At 35.6% G+C, this 22,085-nt stretch overlaps 5 protein-coding genes across 6 annotated transcripts; 3 read left to right on the forward strand and 2 right to left on the reverse strand.

Annotated features, from left to right (window-relative positions):
• Positions 1-665: 665 nt before the first annotated feature.
• On the reverse strand, positions 666-1,164 carry LOC135134370 (coiled-coil-helix-coiled-coil-helix domain-containing protein 7). The gene is made up of 2 exons (XM_064063023.1): positions 950-1,164; positions 666-895 (listed from the first exon to the last, which is right to left on the reverse strand). Exons 1-2 carry the CDS (start codon positions 1,088-1,090, stop codon positions 794-796), a joined length of 243 nt encoding a protein of 80 aa, XP_063919093.1. The 5' UTR covers positions 1,091-1,164; the 3' UTR covers positions 666-793.
• A 243-nt stretch (positions 1,165-1,407) lies between these two features.
• LOC135134282 (partitioning defective 6 homolog beta) lies at positions 1,408-3,715 on the forward strand. The gene is made up of 4 exons (XM_064062910.1): positions 1,408-1,641; positions 1,806-2,031; positions 2,084-2,341; positions 2,394-3,715. Exons 1-4 carry the CDS (start codon positions 1,576-1,578, stop codon positions 2,774-2,776), a joined length of 933 nt encoding a protein of 310 aa, XP_063918980.1. The 5' UTR covers positions 1,408-1,575; the 3' UTR covers positions 2,777-3,715.
• Positions 3,716-3,741: 26 nt separating this feature from the next.
• Positions 3,742-5,032, reverse strand: LOC135134283 (ADP-ribosylation factor-like protein 16). Its single transcript, XM_064062911.1, has 4 exons — positions 4,542-5,032; positions 4,123-4,488; positions 3,981-4,071; positions 3,742-3,929 (listed from the first exon to the last, which is right to left on the reverse strand). The coding sequence occupies exons 1-2, from the start codon at positions 4,851-4,853 to the stop codon at positions 4,309-4,311; spliced, it is 492 nt and encodes a 163-aa protein (XP_063918981.1). The 5' UTR covers positions 4,854-5,032; the 3' UTR covers positions 3,742-3,929; positions 3,981-4,071; positions 4,123-4,308.
• Positions 5,033-7,585: 2,553 nt separating this feature from the next.
• LOC135133911 (rho GTPase-activating protein gacN-like) lies at positions 7,586-10,731 on the forward strand. Of its 2 annotated transcripts, XM_064062459.1 has the most exons (9): positions 7,586-7,798; positions 7,852-8,046; positions 8,096-8,329; positions 8,376-8,528; positions 8,580-8,700; positions 8,811-8,961; positions 9,013-9,099; positions 9,153-9,191; positions 9,249-10,731. In XM_064062459.1, the coding sequence occupies exons 1-9, from the start codon at positions 7,697-7,699 to the stop codon at positions 10,660-10,662; spliced, it is 2,496 nt and encodes an 831-aa protein (XP_063918529.1). In that variant the 5' UTR covers positions 7,586-7,696; the 3' UTR covers positions 10,663-10,731. The 2 variants fall into 2 exon arrangements, with proteins under 2 accessions (XP_063918529.1, XP_063918530.1); XM_064062460.1 differs by lacking the exon at positions 7,586-7,798 and having other exon boundaries at positions 7,958-8,046; positions 8,100-8,329.
• Positions 10,732-10,948: 217 nt separating this feature from the next.
• LOC135133912 (E3 ubiquitin-protein ligase synoviolin A) lies at positions 10,949-15,613 on the forward strand. The gene is made up of 5 exons (XM_064062461.1): positions 10,949-11,243; positions 11,294-11,386; positions 11,437-11,589; positions 11,638-12,648; positions 14,844-15,613. Exons 1-5 carry the CDS (start codon positions 11,115-11,117, stop codon positions 15,171-15,173), a joined length of 1,716 nt encoding a protein of 571 aa, XP_063918531.1. The 5' UTR covers positions 10,949-11,114; the 3' UTR covers positions 15,174-15,613.
• The last annotated feature ends 6,472 nt before the right edge of the window (positions 15,614-22,085 follow it).

Raw genomic sequence — 22,085 nt, forward strand, 5'->3', positions numbered from 1 at the left:
CCAAGAAACGAAAATTGGTAGACAAACGACATGTACTACCTGGGAGAAATTTTAAACACAGTTGATCAAAAGAACAAAGGCAATGTTATGTACAAAAGTGGTGTCAACATGGGGGCCAAAGAATTGATGGCCGGATCCCATAAATGTTTTATGGTACGACAAAGAAGATATTGTTGAAAAAATTGAAACACCATTGAAGCTAAATAATCGACGAGTGTTTAATGTGGAAGAAATACAGAAGTTTGACAATTATTTTTAACTTTTTCTTTAATTTTTTGTTTATATTTTTTTATTTTTTAAAAATATGTTTTAATTGCAATATTGTTAAAAGTTTTGGTAGTTACTAGACTGAAATTCGAATTATCATTTACTACGACAAGACCGATCATTTACTGGTGCAGAACAATTTTGGGTATATCATTTACTAGTACAATTCATTATTTTAACTTTGATTTAATATTTCTCATTCAAATGATCATATAATTATTTACTTTAAAAAAAATCAACTTTTGTAAAAATGAGAAATTTCATAATAGATCCACATATCAAATTCGGTAAAAATGAGTAGAAAATTACTTTCAAAATTCATAAAAGATTCGCCCAGTGAAAATCACTCAATTTGTAAACTACTAAGTTATTGTGGTTAGGATGATCAAAATACTCAATATGCCTGTACAATTTTACTCTTTTAATAAAGTTAACAAAGACTATACAGTGCCATTGTGGCTATTTTTATGATATAAAACCATCATTTGTAACTTTTTTTTAATAAATAAAAGACTAAATACATCAATTATTTCGCTTGGAGATACTCCTTTTTAATATGTTCTCGTTCTTCTACAGGAGGGAGTAGTGGATATATACCTTTCCGTCTTCTGTCTGATCTAACACTATTCTAAATCATAAATACTCTAACAATCAGTTAAATTTTAAGTATCTTATATCATACCCAAAAGGCTTTACACGTTTTATAATTTTCTATGTGTAGTTGACAAGCGTCTTTGTCGAAATTATTTTCATGGAAACATTTATAGGTTTGTTCTTGCTCTTTTAAGCAAGGATTCAGTGTCTCCGCATCTTTATTTTTCATATTTTTGACTTAACGAAGATAACACGGAGAAAAACTCAAATAAGGTTATGTTAAACACATGTCAAATGTCAAAGTAGATATAGGGATTTTTTTAAGAGTTTAGGAACATTTTATCTGTAGTTTGAACTTCCCATTTGATTATTTAAGGGATTTGCTGTTGATTAAACCATGTAAATTGAATTAAAATATTGCAGGAGTTATTCAAATTATAAAATACTGTAAAACTGTTGTACAAATGCGTTATTTTGGACTAATTCACGAATTTACCAAAGGAGGGGCTTGCTTTAAACGGATGTTGGCAATTCTGTTTTCGATGACTAAAGTCACCATTCCATAACTGTCTGGCCAGCAAGAGGATGAAGAATAAACGTAAATAAATTAAAATTTTGTCTAATATAATACGTTTTTGAGTTAGTTTAGTTGTTTTATTTGTTACAAATTATAATTGGATGTGTTGTAAGTGATCAAGCAGTGTAATATACGAAATGTCTAAAAATAAAATTGATATTAAGGGTAGTGTTATCCATAATAAAATAGAAGTCAAGTCCAAAGTAAGTATTTTTTAAAAATACGGTTTAATAGGTTCTTAGCTGCAATAATTAAGCAAGTTCTTTGTTTACCGTAATAGGAATAATAATTATGACTTTCTATGCCTCTTAAGGAATGAGAGCATGAATCATTTAATACGCATCATTATTTAATTGTTTTCTTCCAGTTTGATGCAGAATTTCGACGATTTTCTGTGGAGCGAGATCCCCAGGCAAAATTTGAAGAGTTCCGTGCTTTATTAGAGCGCCTACATCGACTACGGGACATTGCTTTTTTAGTTTCGTATATTGACCCAAGTGACCAAGACTTGCTACCTATTAACAATGATGATAACCTAAGGCGAGCACTGGTCAATGCTAAACCCTTGTTGAGGGTAATAATACAAAGAAAAGGTATTATTGTTGATTTTTTTACCATGGTGTCTTTATCAAAGTTTGCCATTAGGTGATAGTTTGGAGGAGTTGAACGGTTACGGGACAATCAAACCCCGTAATTTAATATCAAGCATTTTAGGGGGAACCCCAGGCCGGACAAAAACTTTGGCCATTTCAAACCCCCACGATTTCCGACAGGTGTCATCTATTATTGATGTTGATATTGTACCTGAAACGTGCAGACGGGTGCGGTTACTGAAACATGGGTCTGATAAACCACTTGGGTTCTATATTAGGGATGGAACTAGCGTCCGTGTCACGCAGAGCGGTAAGTATCAAAATATTTATTAATTTTGTGTTTGTGAAAGTATAATTTTTAGGTTTAGAAAAGATCCCGGGTATTTTTATATCACGCTTAGTGCCTGGAGGTCTCGCAGAATCCACAGGACTTTTAGCTGTAAACGATGAAGTTCTGGAAGTGAATGGTATCGAAGTGGCTGGAAAAACGCTAGACCAGGTGACGGATATGATGGTCGCCAACAGTTCAAACCTCATAATAACTGTAAAACCGGCCAATCAGAGAACTGTGGCACCTGTACGTCGCGGCAGCTTCAGTCGAAATTCCCAGGTTTCGAGTGGTTCACACCAGTCACACACCACTGGGGGTTCAGATCCTGACGATCAGGACGAAATCGTGGATTTGACAGCAGCTCCAAACTTAAATGAGAGCCACAGTTCTGAGGATGGGATTTTGCATCTTTAGTTTTTAAGGTGAACTTCTTTCTTCCGTTGGCTGTAAGACTGTGGGCCTTGATCCACATAGTATTATGAACAAAACCATACAGGTAACATATCAACAGAAGTATCACTGCTAACTGGATAGTAATTGAAAAGGGAAGTATTGTTTTTTGGTTCATTGACAGAGTTATGAAGTGAAGACTTAAATCTTGTATGTTCAAATGACTGCTGCTTGAATTAGTGCCTTTGGTAGTAATTAACATTGTACTTATAATAAAATAGAACCAAGAAAGAGTACCAATAAGATGCAAGTCAAAGGGTTGATGTGTTTTTAATTTGTTGAAGAAAGTACTTAAATGAATACTATAAGACTTAAGAAAACATTCCGTTTTTATCTTGAATACATATGTCTCATTCCATTATGTTATGTGTTCTATGAGTAATAAATCCATTTTATTATATTTTATCAATTACACATTTTATAATTTTAAGGAATATTATTGTTATTCTATTCAGTATTTTAGTTATTGTAATCTAAGCATTTTGTCCAAATGTTGGTATAGTGGTCAAGTGTCTTAACAGAACCAAGTTCTGCAAATTCGAATTTATAGCTGCAGCAGAGTATTAAAATGAAAATTTTTATTTCCTGTTATTGTGGCAAAATCATTTTAGAGCAACTATTTTTTAAATAATGTATATATTACTTCTTAGTACCTTTAAGATGTGAAGAATACTGTTTGTAGACTATATTTTACACTTTTATAAACAATTCATTAGAGGCCTTTCTTTGTCTTTCGAATCGAATATCGTAAAAGAAAATTCCGTCCTTCCATTGCCTTGAATCGAGCTTGTGACTTTTTTTTATGTAATGATATTGTTAAAGGTACATTTTATGCAAGTGTTATAGTTGCATCACATATTATGTACTTAAAAGTTATACGAAATATATATATCTCAAGTTAAATTCCGTGTCTTAATGAAACAACAAAATTTCAGCTTTTTTTTATTTATGAAACAAACTCAACAAACATAAAAATAACCATAAAAAAGTAACAAAGAATTAAGTTATTAGTGGTGGTGGTCGTCGGCAGGTTGTTTCACCCAGTATCCCCAAGGTGCAAAATAATCATGACCTTCAGAAGGGCCTCGGAAAACTTTAATTTGTACACGAGCGTAATCTTCAAAACACGGATTATTAAATACATATTTTCTAAAACGTGAAAACTCACCATGCTCGGAAGCAGCGCCCTCTAGGTCATCATAGACAGGAATGGAGTTCACTTGAGCTAGTTGGAAGATAGCGACAACGAAAACGATAGCCTAAAGCGAGAACAAACATTAGACATTATCACACTACACCACAAAGCATACCTTAAGAGAGAACATTTTGCTATTGTGTCTAAAATTAACTGATACTGGGTAAATACAGCGGCTAATATTTATATATGGGTTGAAATTGAAAGCTTATGGCAACCAGCCAAGTGTTAAATTGTTTTTTGAAACTGAAAGTGTCCATAAAAAGACCACTATTGGTCCAAGTGAAAGTGTCGAAAAATGTCACTTCTTTTTTATCCAGTTGAGTATTTCCTCTCTTCCTTCCCCGCTAATCGCACTTGCCTCGGTTATTGTTATTTTTTGTTGAATTTCCTTTTCAAACCTCCGCATCTGTAACATTAGCAAGGCTTCATTGCGCATCTGTCTATAGCTCACATCCATTTTTGTTAACACCAAGAGGAACTGGAACCACGCTCTAATTATTTTCATTAAAATCGATCCGAATAGTACGTTACTTTGGCATTTGCGAGCATCGGATTGGCAATAATTGTGTAAAAGAGTACTCCGGCCGCACTAATTTGACACAGATTTGATGCATCCACGACGTACATAATTTTTTGGATTCCTTCGAAGTACCTGGACCAAAGGGGCGACATTATTCCACCGAGTTCTCGAATTTGGTGTACTTCAGTATCGATTTTGATAGCGAACATGTTTGTGCCTACAGTTGGCACTGAAGTCGCAGTGGTGTCCACATTTTCGATGTTTTGGAGCTTCTTCAACAACAGAGTTTTACCGGCACCGGTAGGGCCTAAACATAGGGTCATACTTCTTAAGCACAATGGTAGTGATCAGCTACATTCAACACACTGTATATGTTTTTAGGCAGTTGCTTGGATACACATTACGATGCGCACAACGAAAAATCGAAGAACTTCGAGTTATGATTATTGTGCATAAAATTATTGCAAAAACGAAAAATAATATGGAAATGTAAACACATTTTTAAAAATGTATACTTAATAAGAAAATATTGTGTGATGGAAATTATCGAAATTAAAATTAAACTGCGTTTTTACTGTAATTGTAAATAGCTGATTTATTATTATTAATCTAAAAAATTTGAAGCTTGACTAAATACATAAGGGGCCGGTTTATGGAAAGCGAATTAAATATTTAATCCTTGATCAATTTAACACAGGATTAAAATGTAGAATATCAGCCCGTGATTGGTTAGAACATGCACCTTGCATAGCAACGGACCTCATTTAAAAGCTACTCGCGATTAACTTTTAATTCGCTTTCTATAAATCGGATCAAGATGTTTCATCTCACTAATATTGTAAAAGTTATATTAGGTACTTCAAAATTATTTCCATTTATTAGATTTCAGTAGATGGGTAATTTTAAAAATAACAAATTTCAGACGTACGTTAATTTGCCTGCTAAAATTTTGGCAAATGGCATACCCTCTAAGAAAAGTGAGGGTGGGTGGGCGGGGCTCGTGCCTGTTAAGACTGATTTTGGCAAATGATGTATCCTCTAAGAAATTTAATTAATTAAATTATTATAAGAAAAGACACTAGGGGCTCCAAAGCACTTTCAAATTCGTTCCAAACAGGAATACCTAGAACCTCAAGATTGTTTTAAATTAAAAAAAAAAAAACGAGGTCCCAAAATTAACTCAAAAACAGCTCAGCAGAAGTTCCCCGAATAATTGCGAATATTTCCAAAAATGGAACACCAAAGTCCCCCAAAATTCTTTTGAATACAAAAAATTAAACCCTGTTTAACATTCTTTAAATTATTACAAACAAAAACATTGTCAGCTCCAAAATTCTTCAAGTTTGTCCAGAAATTGTACAAAAATTAAATACTGACATTCTTTAAAGTATGTATTCCAAAAAACACTGGCAGCTGCAAAATTCTTAAAAAAAAACTGGTACCCCGAGATTTTTAAAATTATTTCAAAAAGAGGCACCAAAAAATAAATACTGGCAGTTCTAAAATTCGTTCAAAAAGAAAAAATACATGGTACCCCAGGATTCTTTACATTATTTTAAAATGAGACACCCCGGGAACCGAAGATTCTTTCAAATTCTTCCAAAAAATTAAACACCAAATGCTCCAAAGTTCCTTTAAATCCATAACAAAATAAAACACCACAGATTTAAAAGATTTTTTCAAGTTCTTCCAAAAACAGAACACACCAAGAGACTCCGAGTTTTTTTTAATTAAACACCAGATTTCTTTAAATTACTACAAGAAAAATCACTAGGGTTCCCAAAATTCTTTCAAATTCTTGCTTAAAAGTAACACCCAGCACCCCAGGATTATTTTAAATTATGTCAAAAGTTAAACACTAGAGGGACCTAAAATTATTACAAGAAAATAGAACTAGAAAAAAAAACTAAAGACCAAAGTTGTACGGGCTATATTCTAAAATTGTTTTCGACCATGCAGTGTTGTTTTTAACGCGTTTTTTTTATGAACCATCTACATATCTTTACATATTTTATTTTGACAGACCTTTTCTTAGGCTTTACAACCACACTCTCCTTTTTTTTTTAAATTACGATGTGACGTTCCCAATTTTCTTGAATTTTTTTGGCAATGGACAGGTTTACAAAAAATCTGTATTACACTTTTTTAAGTAAAAAGCTAACCAAAATCTATCGCTCCAACCGTCATCCACCCTGTCCGATAACTGGATGACATCATCTTAAAATTTTTTAAAAACTCACTTTATTCGGTGTGGTTTTTAATTTCAACGCATTCGGGTTATCATTAAAAAAATAAATAAAAGTAATAAGTATGGCACATTGTATAGTTCAAAATTAGCACATGATAATAAGATTTCAGGTTGATTTGTTTTCAAATTATTGATGGTCACAGAGCAAATATTTTTTTTATTAGATAATTAATCTCCGAAACTACCGGACCGATTGTTATAAAATTGCATGGTATGTTAGGAATATCGTAAAACGCTAACCGATTTGTTTTATCATCCCCGCCAACAATATGATGAGGTCACTTCAAAATTTTGCATAGTAAATGTTACATGTTATTAATTTTATAAAATAACATACATACTTCTACACTTGTAGTTTATGAACCGGATTTGATTTTTTATCCTAGACGTTCAGTTTTCGGGAAAAAATCAAAATTGTATAACACTGTACAATTTAACCACAGTATATTTAACTTTGAAACTGCAAAAGCGAATGCTAGAATTTTATTCTAGCCAGAAAATAGTTAAAATGTATACAAATTTATTTAGTTTGAAAAATAAATAAAAAAATAGTTAAATAGTAGTGTTACGAAAATTCTTTACTCTAACTTCGTACGGATGTATCTAAATTTACTCAAGATAATCTTTTCAAAATTTCGTTATTTCCATTCATACTCGTTTCGTAACAGTCAGAACCCGGAAATTATTGATAACCTTTTATCTCAAACCCGATGTGATTGCGCTTGTTTCAACCAGTCGAGCGACGGTTACACTTCAAACTTGCAAATTCTGGCGCGCACAGCCTACCAATGAAAAACCCCGTATCCTCAAATCACGCATGCGCTGTCAACAAAATTTTAAATGTGGCAGCCTTTTCAGGTTCGCCGAAATGCCCAAATTTTTAAGTTAAAATTAATCAAAAAGTAAACACTGTGCATCATGTTTTTGAGTGACGTGCTTAAAAAGGAAGCATGTAGAAAGGAAGCTTTACAAGAACTCCAAAGACTAAAAGTTAAAACCAGAATCAGGAAAGCCAAACCAGTGAGGTTATGCGTACTGTTTCGAATTTTGTTTGTAAACGAACATGATTTCAGGATGTTAAATCTACTGCGAAGACTTTTAAAGCGCCTCTAGGGGCTCTTCCGACAGAAATAGTCACTTTAAAAACCGGCCAGCAAATTGCTATCCCCAAACTAATCCATCAAATGTGTTCGTTTATTTTAACCAAAGTTACTACTGAGGGGTTATTTAGAAAAGAAGGGTCTAAAGCTCGACAAGGCGAAATGAAGGTAATTGTTTAAATGTGAAAGGAAACATAATTTGAAATTTTGTTTCAAGTCAGTAATTGAAGGAGGCGGGAGTTTCGACCGGAACGTTCAAGTTATTGATCTTGCTGCTCTTTTGAAAACGTTTTTAAGAGAGATGCCGGAGCCCGTTATACCCACCACTCATCACGAACTTTTTCTCCGATGTACTTTAGAAGACGTTGGTGAGTCTGAGACTGAAGCTTTGCTACTGGCGTGCCTTCTTTTGCCGATAGTACATCTTAACACTTTGGCCTATTTGCTACAGGTAAAGTTACTGTTTAGAAATTATATTTTTGAACTGTCGTTTGTAGTTTTTAAATGCAGTCGCCGAAAACTCCAATAAAAATAAAATGAATGCTTACAACCTTGCAGTGGTGATCAGCCCTGCTATTTTTCCTGTTGATGATAAATTATCACCTACCACTATACAGCTAAGAACAACAAAAGTATGTGAAATCGTGCAGGTAACTAACTGGAATTCAAATTAATCAAAAATTCATGTTTTGCTTTCATAGAAACTGATAGAGAACGCATTTGACGTTGGGGTTTTACCCGAACGCATAGTTGAGCGTGTGGGCGCCACTACTTCTGCTGAGGATGGAAAAAAGAAAAAACGCCGCAGTGGATCTTTAACAAGTAACAAATCAAATCAATTTTTCATGAAACTATTTTGTTGCAAAAGATAATAAATTTTGTACAGCTTTGGGCATGTTTTTGCAATAGAATTAAGTTGTTTTTCTCATCAGGGATGTTTAACGGCCTCAAGAAAATCGTAGGTGGGAAATCTCTTGAAGAAAACCATACTGTAGTAACGCCAGATCTGTTACTCACTCCTATAAACAACAATGTTGTGAAGAAACGGCGGCTCCACTCAAACGGAATTTCAAACAAAAAGAAGTATAATAGTTTTTGGTTTGTTAGTCACAATTTTAATATTGTAATTTATAGAAAAGAGTTGCTGAATCAGCTGCCTGAAAATGTGTTGCTAAATACTCCATTTACACCTTGTCGCACTCCAGTTAGCATGAATTTGAGGTAATTTTTTGCAATTCGTGTTTCCATTTTTCATTAATTGTACCTCATTTCAGTGGTGCGCAAGGAAACCATTTGAAAGACTCAAATGAACTGTAAGTATTATTATTATTACACTATTCAAAAAACTGTTAACTACTTGACGTCAATAGAATCAAACTGAAGAAATCACAATGGTTTTCAAGAAGTCGCAGTTTGAAAAACTTAAAACAAGAAACTGAAGCTTGTAAAAAAAGCGCGAACACAAAAGCTGTCCTGGAACGCCGATGGTCGGCTATTAATCCCTCAAATCACATCAAGAAAGCGAAAAAAAGAAATTCTTTCGCAGCAACGTCCCAAAAAGACGCCACAAACCCCGAAGAGCCTGATTATATCAGAGTGTCAAAAATAGAGTATGAAGCTATCAAAAATCGTGTCTCTGCGATGGAGCGACGAATCTCAATGGAATTAGAAAATGTGCAATCTCAAATTAAAACAGAAAACGAAAACAACACTAACGAAGAAGTTGACGTTAATATACAAAACGTACAGACGGTATATGAACAAACTTTAGTACAGTCGGCGCAATTAAGCCCCACCACTGATCAATTAGCGAGAAGATTGAGCCGAGAACTGAAAATACGACGAAGCGCGGAGCAGAAGATAATCCGATCTCCGAGTGCGCGCAAAATTGGAAGCATGAGGCGAAAATCGAAAGAACTTGAAAAAAACAACGTCAAGATAACGAGGCACCAGTCGTGGCATGTGGTTTCTAGGGGGTCTATACCGAGGGTTAGTCTGAAAAGGGGTAAACCTAATACAGTTTCAAACGGCCTGCCCGCTAACAAAATTGAGGACGAAGTTTTAGAAAATAAAGAAATTAGAGCGCGGTCCTCGTCTGTAGGAGAGCAAAAAGTGAAAAATGTGTCTTGTAATTTGTCAGGTAGCTCGAGCGATACATGGGTCAGTGCCGAGGGCTTTTTTACGACTTTGAAGTCTGGCAATGATTCAAGTAACGGTAATGGTAGAGCCTCACTAGCGCGCTTGAGGAACCAAAACGCCGGAATGGTGCTAGCGAAAGCAAAATTATTTGATAAAATGTCGGACTCAGAGAGTTCTAACAGTTTCACCAGAAGTTTGCCGCGCGCTAAAGTGGGCACAAAAATTGGTTCTTCGCGCAATATTGACTCAAGACTTTCTTATAGGGTGAGAAGTCTGAAGTATGAGGAGAGGAGGATTGGCAAGAAAAGTATGTCGCCGAGAAGACGTAACGGGCATTTATCGCAAAAACACAAATTACAAATCGCTAAACAATATTTCAACTCTAGTGGTGAAGGAAACAGTGATAAGGAGAATATTCCAGATAATTTTAACACTGTGGAGAAGAAGAGGATTCTACATTTAAGGGAGAACAATGTTGAGAATCAGAAGTTTTCCTCTCCGAAATATTCAACTCCTAGAGTTCCTCCTCACATCAAGAAATCTCTTAACGTGAAGTCCCCTAAACGGCTTTGCCGTACCCCTGTGGGGGTGGAGCGTGGTACGCCTCTCAGGGTGCTGAAAACTCCACTACAAAGTAACATATAAGTGTGTTTAGATATTTTTTATATATTGATTTTTTTTATGTTCTTTGCGAATAAAATCGTCTATAAGTCAGTCGTGTTCATATTTTTTGTAAATTTAACATACCGAATCGGTGAGTTATAATTAGGAAGATCCCATTCTGACCTTTGTAGGAAACAAAAATTGTGACCTCTGAAGGTCAAGGAGTGCATTTACAATTTATTTGTGGGACCGGGGGCTAAAAATAGGAACATTTTGATAAAAAGTGTTAACAATGAATGCGTTCCACTTGGCAACGCTGTGGCACTGCGACTGCGCAGTTTGACGTTTGTCGACGTCCACTTGTATCAACTGTCAAATTGTAAAAAAATCAACATATGAGGTGAAAACACGTAGTAAAACCAATATTTTCAAATTGTCCCATATTTTTGTCTAGTATATCATGTGTTCAGTGTAATTAAGAGAAACAAAAAGCCATGAGGTCCCTAGGGATATCACTTTTGAGTCTCACCTTAACCACAGTTGTGATAGCAAATGCATACTATCAGAAAAAACAGTTTTATCCCTCGGTTGTATATATAACAAAATCAAACCCTAGTATGGCTGTGAGTATAATGTAGTAATAGTGAAATGGTATTGCATAATGTCTTTCTAGGTTATATATATTCAGGCGTTTATATGCGTCTTGATCGTGGGAAAAATAATGAGGAAAATCTTCTTTGGCCAGCTGAGGTCAGCTGAGTTTGAGGTATAATAATCATAGTCAAATTAATTAGTATTTTAAAGTTGTCGTTTCAGCATTTGATGGAACGGTCATGGTATGCTATAACAGAAACCTGTCTAGCATTTACCGTGTTTAGGGATGATTTTAACCCTAAGTTTGTAGCATTATTCACCTTACTTCTCTTTCTTAAGTCTTTTCATTGGTTAGCGGAAGACAGGGTGGATTATGTGAGTACACCGTTATGGTTGATTTTATTTTAAACACGATGTTTGCAGATGGAAAGGAGCCCTGTTATTAGTCTCCTCTTTCACATAAGAGTCCTCAGTCTTTTACTCCTGCTAGGGTCACTAGACTTACACTTCATCCAACACGCGTATCAATCGACGGTATCAAAGGGGGCGTCCGTGCAGCTAGTATTCGGCTTCGAGTACGCCATCCTCCTCACCGTCGTCATAAACATCGCCATAAAATACGCGTTACACTCAGTGGACCTGAACAGCGAAACCCCTTGGGACAACAAAGCTGTATTCTTACTATACACAGAATTAATAATGGGTTTCATAAAAGTCATCCTTTACGTCGCTTTCGTTGCCATAATGGTCAGAATCTACACTCTGCCCCTATTCGCGTTTCGACCAATGTACTATACAATACGCAACTTCAAAAAAGCCTTCAGTGACGTCATCCTGTCACGTCGCGCCATTCACAACATGAACACGTTGTACCCTGACGCAACCCCTGAAGAATTGCAGGCAGCTGATAACGTGTGCATTATATGTCGCGAGGAAATGACAACAGCATCAAAGAAACTCCCCTGTAACCACATTTTCCACACTTCTTGTCTTCGGTCGTGGTTCCAGCGACAGCAGACGTGTCCAACTTGCCGTTTGAATATTCTGCGAACACCTACCACTAACAATAACGAGCCCAGACCTGACCAGAGGCACCGACAAGTGCCGATTAACCCTCAGAATCCGTTCTTTAATCCCTTTGGAGGGCCCAATCCGTTTCAGATGTTTGGGCAGAATAACCAACAGCAGCCTCAAGCTCCACCACAGCCGCCTGCGGCTGGAGCAGCTCCCGCTCAAGCCGGCACGACCCCCCAACAGCCTACTCCTACCATTCCTCCGCTGGTTTTCCCACCGTTTCCTTTCATGCCTTTCATGGCACCGCCGCCCATGCCGCCACCGAACTTAAGGTCGCTGTCGCCAGAGGAGCTGAGGAGGATGGAGGGGAATGAACGCCAGAATGTGGAGGCGAGGATACAATGTTTGCGGAATATTCAGGTATGCTTATGTTGACTTAATTTGTTCAAATAATTATAGATAAGGGAAATGGGTTTTTTACTAACAAAGCGAGATATCTCGGGAGAATGTAAGTGGATTGCTTAAAATGTTTGCAAACAGTCTTTTTTTATAATTTTCTTGTTTATTGTAATAAAATAATTTTGGTGTAAATATGTTTACCAAACTTTGTCGGAAAAGTTAAAAATTGTGTTGTTTTGAAATCTTACAACAAATATTTACGACAATGGCACTCGTGCAAAAACACCCCCAAACTGAATGTCTCTGTGTGTCGTAATTCATCCTTGAACTCGAAATATAAACAGTTTTTTTTTACTTTTACCAACATTGCTTATAAATATTCCAAATTACCATATATATCACATTTACACCATACCATAAATATTGTCAGGGTCGGCTAGAGGCGCTCGACTTTCGTCCGAGACCCTCAAACTTTATATTTGTTCTTTATGTATTTATAACAATAATAATAATAACTTTATTGCCCTACAGTTTCTCAATATAAGACTACTGCCATTATATTGTTGTGTGTAGGTGTTGCATGAAATATTTAAATAACCCAAATTCTAAAATTTGAAGCTTTTTTCGATATTTATTATTTAAGAAAAACAAATGTAATTCTCAGTAACCATGTGATAAACTGCCACTATGCGAAGGGGTCTATTTCTCAGGCAGTATTTACTTTAAATGGAAAAGAAAATATCTTAAAGAAGTACTATTGTCTTCTGTTTTTTCTTTTTACTTCCCGAGCGTAAGCTAAGGAAGTAGAGTAATCAACTCCATCGGACGAATAGCCACTTTTATATTTTCTCGACGTTTCATGTACGAAAAAAATAGTCTCCCATTTCCGTCTGTCTGTCTGTCTGTCTGTCTCGTGTCTGTATCTATTTTTATTGGACACGTAATCTCTGAAACTGCTGGATCGATTGTTGTCAAATTTGGTATGTATATTAGAAATATAAAGAAATAGATGGTTAAATGCTAACTATAATTTTTCTGAGTTTTTCCCTAACTGACCAATTTTTGCAAAAACAGAATACAAGGTATAAAAATAGTTTACCATTTGCGGAAGGGATCCCGGTCATGGTCTAGTTGTTACGAGTCAGGAATGCGGCCTGGACGTCGCGCGTTCGATTCCAAACTTGGCCTTTCGTTTTTGTTTTTTTTTCTCTCGTTTTCTCTGGCATTGTGTATTATCTATGTTTATCACATAACAAATTTTTTATTGATGAAATTTCACTTTCTCAAAAAGATGAGAATACGCCTCTCTTTATTTAAAAAATGTAACACCTTCTGGGGGACGCCAATTATCTTTTTTTTTTAATTGTAAAACCTTTTCGGAGGTCCCAAGTGTCTTTTTTTAAGAATATGAAACCTTTTGGGGGCTCCCAACTGCCTTTTTTAAAAATGTAAACCCTCTAGGGCGCCAATGTCTTTTTTAAGAATGTTAAGCCTTCTCGGGGATCCCAATTGTCTTTTTTTAAGAATGTGAAACCTTCTCGGGGGCGCTAAATGTCTTTTTTTTAATGTGAAACCTTCTCGGGGGTACCAACTGTCTTTTTTTTAAAAAGTAAGACCTCGGGGCCCCCAAATGTATTTTTTAACAATGTGAAACCTTCTCGGGGGTACCAACTGCCGTTTTTTAAAGAAGGCGAAAAGTTCTCTGGGGTCCCAAGTGTCTTTTTTTTAATATTAAACCTTCTTGGGGTTCCCAACTTGTCTTTTTTTAAGAAGATGAAGCCTTCTTTTTTCTGTTACACTGTTCCTAGTACCTTCTATATTGTTTTTACTCCATAGAGGTTCTCACGAAAAAGTAAAATTCCGCAAAATCAAATTTTATAAATTTTCAGAGAAGCAGTATTTATTGGACCGTACTTCAAAACCGAGGGAAGTTCTGTCGCAATAACTTTCGATCAATTTTTTGTGTGTGTTAAACATCATAGAATCGCTTGAAAATCGTCACACCTGATAAAGTAACGTATTTTAAAATCATATTAAATATTTGTTGATAGTACAATTTATTTAAATTATAATGTCGTTATTAAAATTGTTTTCGTTTGGCGATTTAATTTCACGCAAGCGCAGACTGTCTGTTGGATTTTTTAAACGAGTAATTTTCGGAACCTTGCATGCATTTTAACATTATCGCGCAGAACGTCAAGTTGATGTTTTTCTAGATTATGCTGGATGCCGCTGTGGTGATGATGCAGCAGTACAGCGCAGCCGCAGCAATGTCCATGCAAACGCCCCAAAATGAGCCTCAGCCAGGCCCCTCAACCTCTGGTGGTAGTTCTCCTACCTGCAATGGAGCCGCTCCAAAATCGCCAATAAATCTGCCAACTAGTTCAGTGATTAATAATAACACTGAAAGTGACTCTGTAGCTAGTGCTAGTACGTCAAATGAGAATACGACTTCGACAACAACGGAACCACCAGTTGCTTTATCTTCGGAAGAAGAATTGAGGAGACGCAGATTACAAAGATTCCAACAAACGACGGAACAATAATGATTTTTATTTTTGGCTGATTTTATTCCATATTGATTATATTTTGGGTAATCAATCTTTTATATTAAGTCACGAGAAGGGCTGTCCCGTGTTTAGAAAAAAATCGGTAGTTTTAGTGTCAAGGCTTGTGCTATTATTTATCCCATTCGTTTATGACCTACCTAACATCCAATAAAATTATCACGTATGAAATGGCCCTTATTCCGTTGTAAATACATATTTAAATGATTAATTTTAATTTTCGTGTAGGAGTTATCATATTATCTAATATATTAATTATTGTTATGTATTTTAAAATTTATGATGGTCCTATTATTATTATTATTATTTAAAGACTGGAGTGTTTGGTGACGAGAGGTGTCGCCGTTAACATGAATGTTATTACGTATTTCACTTTACACTAGTAATTTAATTTGTTAAATAAACTGTATTGTGGACGGTATTTGCTTTTACTACAACTCCTAATTTCCTTTTTTATCTGATTTTATAAACGCTGTAGTCAATATTGCTCTTATTTGACTGCTAAGAAACTAAAAAGGTGAAACGAATTGTTATTGCTGGTTTTTGTATGTTAAGCGCCTGTTACGCAGTTCCCCAATCGATATTTGAAAAGGTACAGTACATTTCGATTTTTTTAATACTTAATTTAAATAAATTTTAAATAAAAACATGATTCAGTAACGACATTCAGGTCTGACTAAATCTACTTACCTTTATTTTGTGAATGGTGTAATAATGCAGTACCCACTTTGAAAATATATAAAATGTGTAAAGATGTCGCTTTCATTTGAAACAAAAATCTTTGGATTCTACCTAATAAGAAATTGTACCAAAGAAAAAAGTCCATAAGTGTGTTTTTTTATTTTACACGGTTTGAATATCAAACATGGTTTTGAAATTGCACTTCTGGTTGCGGCTTGAATTTTTTGGGCGCAATAAACATTCATAATTTATCTAAGAAACTGTATACATTCGAGTGTGCTTCAGTGGTGAGGAATGTTCGGTCTAACTAACTTTAAAATATACACAGCAGTAAGAAACGACCACATCAAAGGACAAAGTGAGACCGACAAATAAAAAACTGGATCTGAGTCTGACTCCTTTGATAAACAAACATGTTTGGGATTCACATAATGTTATTTTCAAATCAGTGATCCCAACTGAGCAGGATCTGTTATAGCTTACTACAACTCAAAAAGTTTTCGGTACACACAGTATGACGACCAGGAGAAATTAAAAATGTTCATCCTTACAATAGTCTGCCTAAAAGCTCCATGTCATTAGCACTGCTTTCATAGCATTTGAAAGTAAGCGAAGAAAAATGTTGTTGCCTCGATGGGAATCAAACCACAGGCCTCTCGCTTGCCGGGCATGTATCCTGACCACTAGAGCACGAGGTTACTAACGTGTTATTGTGCCGCCACACATTAATTGTAAACAAACTACAGTCTGATCTCTTGCTCAAATTTAATAAAAATAAATAACCTGTGTATCTTTATTTGAATTTATTTTGTAGGAAATGATCGATATAACTTGCAAATTTCATTATTTGGAACAACGTTTATTACCCCTACAACACCAAAACTACAAAATTCTTGAGGTTGAGGTTACGTGTTAGCGAAACGCGTCGACAATTTCTGTATTTCTTTTCTTTTTAGCTTATTACGAAAATAAAAGGAATTCAAGTTAGCGTTATCTATCAAGTTTTGGTTGGTACTGCTGTCCCACTTTGATGTCAAAAAAAGTGTCAAATACTACTTAAGCAGTTACTTTTAGTTACTGATTTGATTTAGAGGGCACGGCACTTATAACAACTTTTATTTTAGTACAACAGAACTGGCTTTTTTTGTTTCGAAATTTCAAGAGTGGAAATAAAAAATTCACCATCAAGCACTACGTACTACATTCCATTGTGATAACTCAGAATCCCGCCAAAATTAAATGTGGACAAAATTGTAAAACTGCGAAAATTCAAAATTTGATCGTCAGCACCCACACGTTGTGTTTTTTTTTATGGCGAAATGTAAAATGGTGAATCCTGGGGTTGGAAAAGTAACCACAAATCAAGATGTAAAATCTTCTCTAAATGTTACCAAATGAACCCAATGTGACAAATCGATACAAATATCTGAATATCGCAAATTTAAACAAGCAAAGAAAAAAGAGAAATCGTCATTAAAATAACTGGATAGTAATACACAAGATACTACGGTGTGCCGGTAAATTAAATATGACTGTATCGGGAGTCCAAATTATAGATCACGGTTGTGGTGACCGAATTTGAATCAAAATTTTCGCGCGAATTAACAGCGGCGCGAAATCACATTTGAATAATTTGAATTTGAAAAAAAATTCAAATCATAACTCGTTAAAGATAGGCAACCAGGTGCATGGTAGCGCTTGTTGGATATTTGGACAGTTAGTAGCGCTAGGGGGATTTTAGTTAGAGGGTTGGTTGTTTGACCGAGGGCAGCATGCCAAAGGGTCAGTCTGGATGTGTTTTTGTGAGTGTAATCACGTGGTAAGGTAGTTTTGGTTAGTTTAGTTGGTTTGGTAGTTAATAAAAGGGAGGAAGCCTTTGTTTAACGACAATCAATCATAACTCCTATGAAGACACAGTTTTCCCCCAACCCGTGTAGCTAATTCTTGCGGCTTTTAATCGAAAAAACATGCGAACTTTCAACGCGGAACACGCGCTGTAAATTTGTTTTATTGTTTGTAAATTCACCAATCAAGTTAGTTTTTCTTAATCGTCAGCTGATGCTAACACAGTTTAACAATCAGGATTATTTAAATAAACCACTTGCTAGAAGATTTCATGAAATTCACTTAGTCAGGATAACACCTTTGTTGTTTAATTACGAATAAGTTTCTGGATGCATTTACGTAAGTGTTACATTATAACACTTTTTAATTCTTCACATAAGATTGCTTATAGTTCATTTACGGCAGTTAAACTAACAAAATTCATACCGCGAACTGACGGGGGGTTAAAATAGTTTCTTCATTTCGGCGGTAATCACCGTTATTATGATTACATTACCGGGGCATGCCCTCACAACGCTAAGGATTGATTACTTCATCGAGGCATGCCGTCGCAATGCTAGAGATTGATAACACCATCGAGGTATTTACTCGCAACACTAAAATTTTACATCATCGAGGCATTTTCTCACAACGATAAAAAATTACATCACTTAGACGCTTTTTCCTCGCAACGATGACTGGATATTTTTGTGTTTATTTATTATATGTTTTGTTGGGGTAACCAGTTCGCAGTATGGTAAACTCTCAAAGTAAATTGTTTTTTTTAAGTAACCAATCACTTAGATCATGATATAACTTAACATAATGTAAACCCTTTGTTTGAATCGTTGATAGAGTGTGGCAAGTATTAATCTCATGTAAATTTTGTTAACTTTGCAATTTTTCACCTCATACAAATATTTCTCAATCTCAGTGTTAACCTCAGTAAATTTTCTTTGTTTTATAATTTTAATTGAACGTAAATTTCCATGCTTTGCAGTTTTAACCTCGCATAATAATTTTATTTGCACAAGTTTATTTCAGACCAGATCTTTTGTTTTATAAATCTTTGCTGAGTTTTGTTTTGTAAATATTTTGTCGATGAATGTTTCCATCGTATAAATTATCTAATGTCCAATTTTAATCTCACATAAGAATTATTTGTTGTTTAAAATTTCACAAGATTGTATGGCGAATTTAAATGTTGTTTATTGCTCTTTTGAAATGTTAACACTTATTCAGTTGTCGCCAATATCAGAGTTAAAAGAAATTGAACATTTAAAAATGGAATTGAGGTTGAATAACACCGAAACACGTAGTAGAAACATGGGGCGCGGCTCCTAGTGGCGGCTAGCGGAATTTATCGCGCCATCTGCACAAGGGGTGCAGGCTTTGTGTAGAGTCGGTGGGAACGGTCTGGACGATGTGACGCTGTCAGCCTTGACATCCAACCAACAGTTTTCGACCGTAACGGCCTAGTTTGGACGGCATGTTCGTCATGGAGATGTGCTGTGCGGTACGCTTGCCGATAGATAGAACACCGTCGCGGGGGAGACTAGCCCGGACCGGGAGCCCCAAACTCCACTTATGCTAGAACGCCCCAGGGGAATTTTGTTGTGCTCCTGTTAATTGCCGTAACTTTAAATTTGACGCCACATGCCCGTAATAACTTGTGTATTTGCATCCAGTTACTTTAATTCAGATTTTGTTTTGTTTTTATTAAATTGGTGATATTCAAATATTTGCATTGATTCAAAACATATGTGTAGGTTTCTGTGTTTGTTCGGTTTTCATACGTGTATGCGTATGTATGCCTGTTAATTCGCGAGTGTCTTTTCTTTCGTATTTTTAAAGTGTTTTCATTTGAAATCTAATATGTCGGTGAATATACGATAGGGGGTTTTTGGGCTGAGGAGCGAATGCTCGCAGCTCTTTTCCTCCTAGAGAGGGGGTGCGAATTTTAGCCCCCTCCCAAAAATTTTGTCTATTATTTCTTGCGCTCCCGACTCACACGCAGTGTATGCTTACTTGTATGAAAGAACGTCTTCCCGCCATTTCTCAAAAAAAACCACAACGTAGGTTTCCATTTTGTTAGACGATCACAGCCAATGCCAAATTTTGAATTTTCGAATTTTTCGCGGGCCTTTCAAACTTTTTCAAGGTCAATTTAAGGCGGAAAGTTTGGGTTATCACACGGTTATGGGATCGATGGCTCTGATCGGGGGGATTTAGCTCTCCTCAGTTTTTAGTCTTACGTTGTGTTGCTAGATTCACAAGGTATGTTACATAATTGACGGCCTCATCCACTTGTCTCGCGGGACAAGCGACCCGCTCATTCCACGAGAGAGTGGTACCCCAGGCTGGAACGTAATTAAAAAAAAGGTTTTCGAGACAACTTGCGCTAAAATCTCCCCTACTAACATTGTTGCAATGAACCGATGAACTTAAACTTGTTCATTTTGTTAAATTAAAAAGAAGTTCTGCTGATGATTTAATGGATTACTGAAACTGCAAAGCCAACAAATCTTTGTTGCGCTACATTGTAACAAAAAATTATGCATTAATGCAAGTGAATAAATCAACAGGCACAAATTAAATACGATCACCATCAAAATAATTCGAGAATAAATGTTCAAATTCAAGCTGTCAGAATAATTAGGTTCGTAAGAAAATGGTACATTAATATAAGACAACCTAAACATAAAATAGGTACACTTCCCATTTCGAGTTCACAATAATATTATTATAAGAGATGATAATTTAGAAGGTCCTTAGATATATCGTGAAAAAAAGTGAAGCCTGAATAAGTAGATTTCCTGTCATGTATTTTTATATACAGTTACATGGTTGCAGTTAAACTATATTAAAACCATGAACAATTAAAAATTTCAACTTGATTTCTAATTTACAAATCATAAAACAAAATAACACGTGTTGCCAATTTCGCTAAAGTTTCGCAATATCTCAGATTAAAATAGCTAATTAACTAGTCTGACACTAATTACGCGTATCGAAGACGGACCGTAGCGTCGAATGTGATTAATTTTCTTTAAAGCATTGGCCCTTTGTGAAATTACAAACTAAATTAAACGTATCCTTAATTTTAACAGGTGTTTTCACTGCACCCATTAAGCAAGAAACACTTAAGTCAACTGAATAAGTGACCCCCAAATTTTGTATCTGCTACCACAGTTCAATCCTATCTACCAACCAAAATGGTGACCTTCACCGATTCGCTAAACGCTCTAGAAATTTTTGTGTTGGCAATTCTGGATTATTGGTAGCAATTAGGGATGTACCGACTAGTGGCCGACCGGTCGGATAAGCCGATTATTCGGCCATTTTTCATCGTCGGCTACAGTCGGCGACTGGTCGGCTTTTTTTTATTAAAATTAAAATAGTATATAAAACAATTAAACCGGGTTTACAGAACCTCAATTGAATATTCAATTGCGATTTAATTTTTAACCCCGCCTTAAAGTACCATGTGACCGACTCTACGCCAATCAGACGTGGCTAATGGCCTTGTTAAATACGCGATCAACTTAATCGCAGTTAAAATATTGTATAAACTGGCCCTATATTGTGTTATTCTTTATTTTTGTACTGAGCTATTAAAAAAAATAAATGTGAAAATTATTGAAACAAATTTAATACATTTTTTGGAAAACAAAGGAACTTTAGTTATTCCTTTTATTAAAATAAAACAAATTTTTAAGGTAGTCAGAGAAATAGAAAAAAAAACATACTGTCTGTCGCATTTATAAACCGGTTTTAGCAAAGCCGAACAGTCGGCCGACTAGTCGGTTTTTACTGGCCGAACAATCGGCTAGTCGGTTAGTCGGCCAGGCCTACAGTCGGTACATCTCTAGTAGCAATGTTAAAATTTAAGTTTGCATTTGTCAACTTTGATAGAAGCGAAATTATTTTCTTAGCGCGAGATTTAATTTCGCAATCGGGACACCACAACATTCCTTAGACTAGTGTAATTCTTTTCCACTTTGACGCATTCTAACAGCTGGTACATGTGGCGTTTTCTTTTGTGATTTATTCCATTAAGAATTGTGGAATATATGTAATAATTCTATTTTGTCTATGAATTAATAAGACAAGATTTCTTAATAATAAATAAAAATGTGTTCACTATAGGTGTCACATTTCAAAATAAAGAATCAGTGTTTGTAGCGGTTAACGCCCAGACCCCTAGATATTTTTGGATCCTTAGGTTTACAGATCGCAGCGCCATGGAAAAGGGAATCTACCCGAACGAGAGAAGAGATCGCTGTCTTGAGTTTCCGCCACCAGTACGAGAAGTCGACCCGGCTGGACACCCGAACTTAAGGTACGTGTCCACTTGAGAGGGCGCTTGCGAGAAATAATTCCAAA

This window comes from Zophobas morio, unplaced genomic scaffold (assembly GCF_036711695.1).
Source record: "Zophobas morio isolate AGI-343-1 ecotype UQ-CSIRO unplaced genomic scaffold, CSIRO_AGI_Zmor_V1 ptg000023l, whole genome shotgun sequence".
Taxonomy (NCBI): Eukaryota; Metazoa; Arthropoda; class Insecta; order Coleoptera; family Tenebrionidae; genus Zophobas; species Zophobas morio.

Bases quoted from the DNA above. Each gene is read 5' to 3' on its own strand.
- LOC135134370 (XM_064063023.1), bottom strand. From the start codon at position 1,090: ATGAAAAATAAAGATGCGGAGACACTGAATCCTTGCTTAAAAGAGCAA. The intron at 896-949 runs GTATGATATAAG...TTTATGATTTAG, and splicing joins AAACGTGTAAAGCCTTTTGG to AATAGTGTTAGATCAGACAG.
- LOC135133912 (XM_064062461.1), top strand. From the start codon at position 11,115: ATGAGGTCCCTAGGGATATCACTTTTGAGTCTCACCTTAACCACAGTT. The intron at 11,244-11,293 runs GTGAGTATAATG...ATGTCTTTCTAG, and splicing joins AATCAAACCCTAGTATGGCT to GTTATATATATTCAGGCGTT. The intron at 12,649-14,843 runs GTATGCTTATGT...ATGTTTTTCTAG, and splicing joins AATGTTTGCGGAATATTCAG to ATTATGCTGGATGCCGCTGT.
- LOC135134282 (XM_064062910.1), top strand. From the start codon at position 1,576: ATGTCTAAAAATAAAATTGATATTAAGGGTAGTGTTATCCATAATAAA. The intron at 2,032-2,083 runs GTATTATTGTTG...GTTTGCCATTAG, and splicing joins GGTAATAATACAAAGAAAAG to GTGATAGTTTGGAGGAGTTG. The intron at 2,342-2,393 runs GTAAGTATCAAA...TATAATTTTTAG, and splicing joins CGTCCGTGTCACGCAGAGCG to GTTTAGAAAAGATCCCGGGT.
- LOC135133911 (XM_064062459.1), top strand. From the start codon at position 7,697: ATGTTTTTGAGTGACGTGCTTAAAAAGGAAGCATGTAGAAAGGAAGCT. The intron at 7,799-7,851 runs GTGAGGTTATGC...ACATGATTTCAG, and splicing joins GAATCAGGAAAGCCAAACCA to GATGTTAAATCTACTGCGAA. The intron at 8,962-9,012 runs GTATAATAGTTT...TGTAATTTATAG, and splicing joins GGAATTTCAAACAAAAAGAA to AAAAGAGTTGCTGAATCAGC.
- LOC135134283 (XM_064062911.1), bottom strand. From the start codon at position 4,853: ATGACCCTATGTTTAGGCCCTACCGGTGCCGGTAAAACTCTGTTGTTG. The intron at 4,489-4,541 runs GTAACGTACTAT...GCGTGGTTCCAG, and splicing joins CGATGCTCGCAAATGCCAAA to TTCCTCTTGGTGTTAACAAA.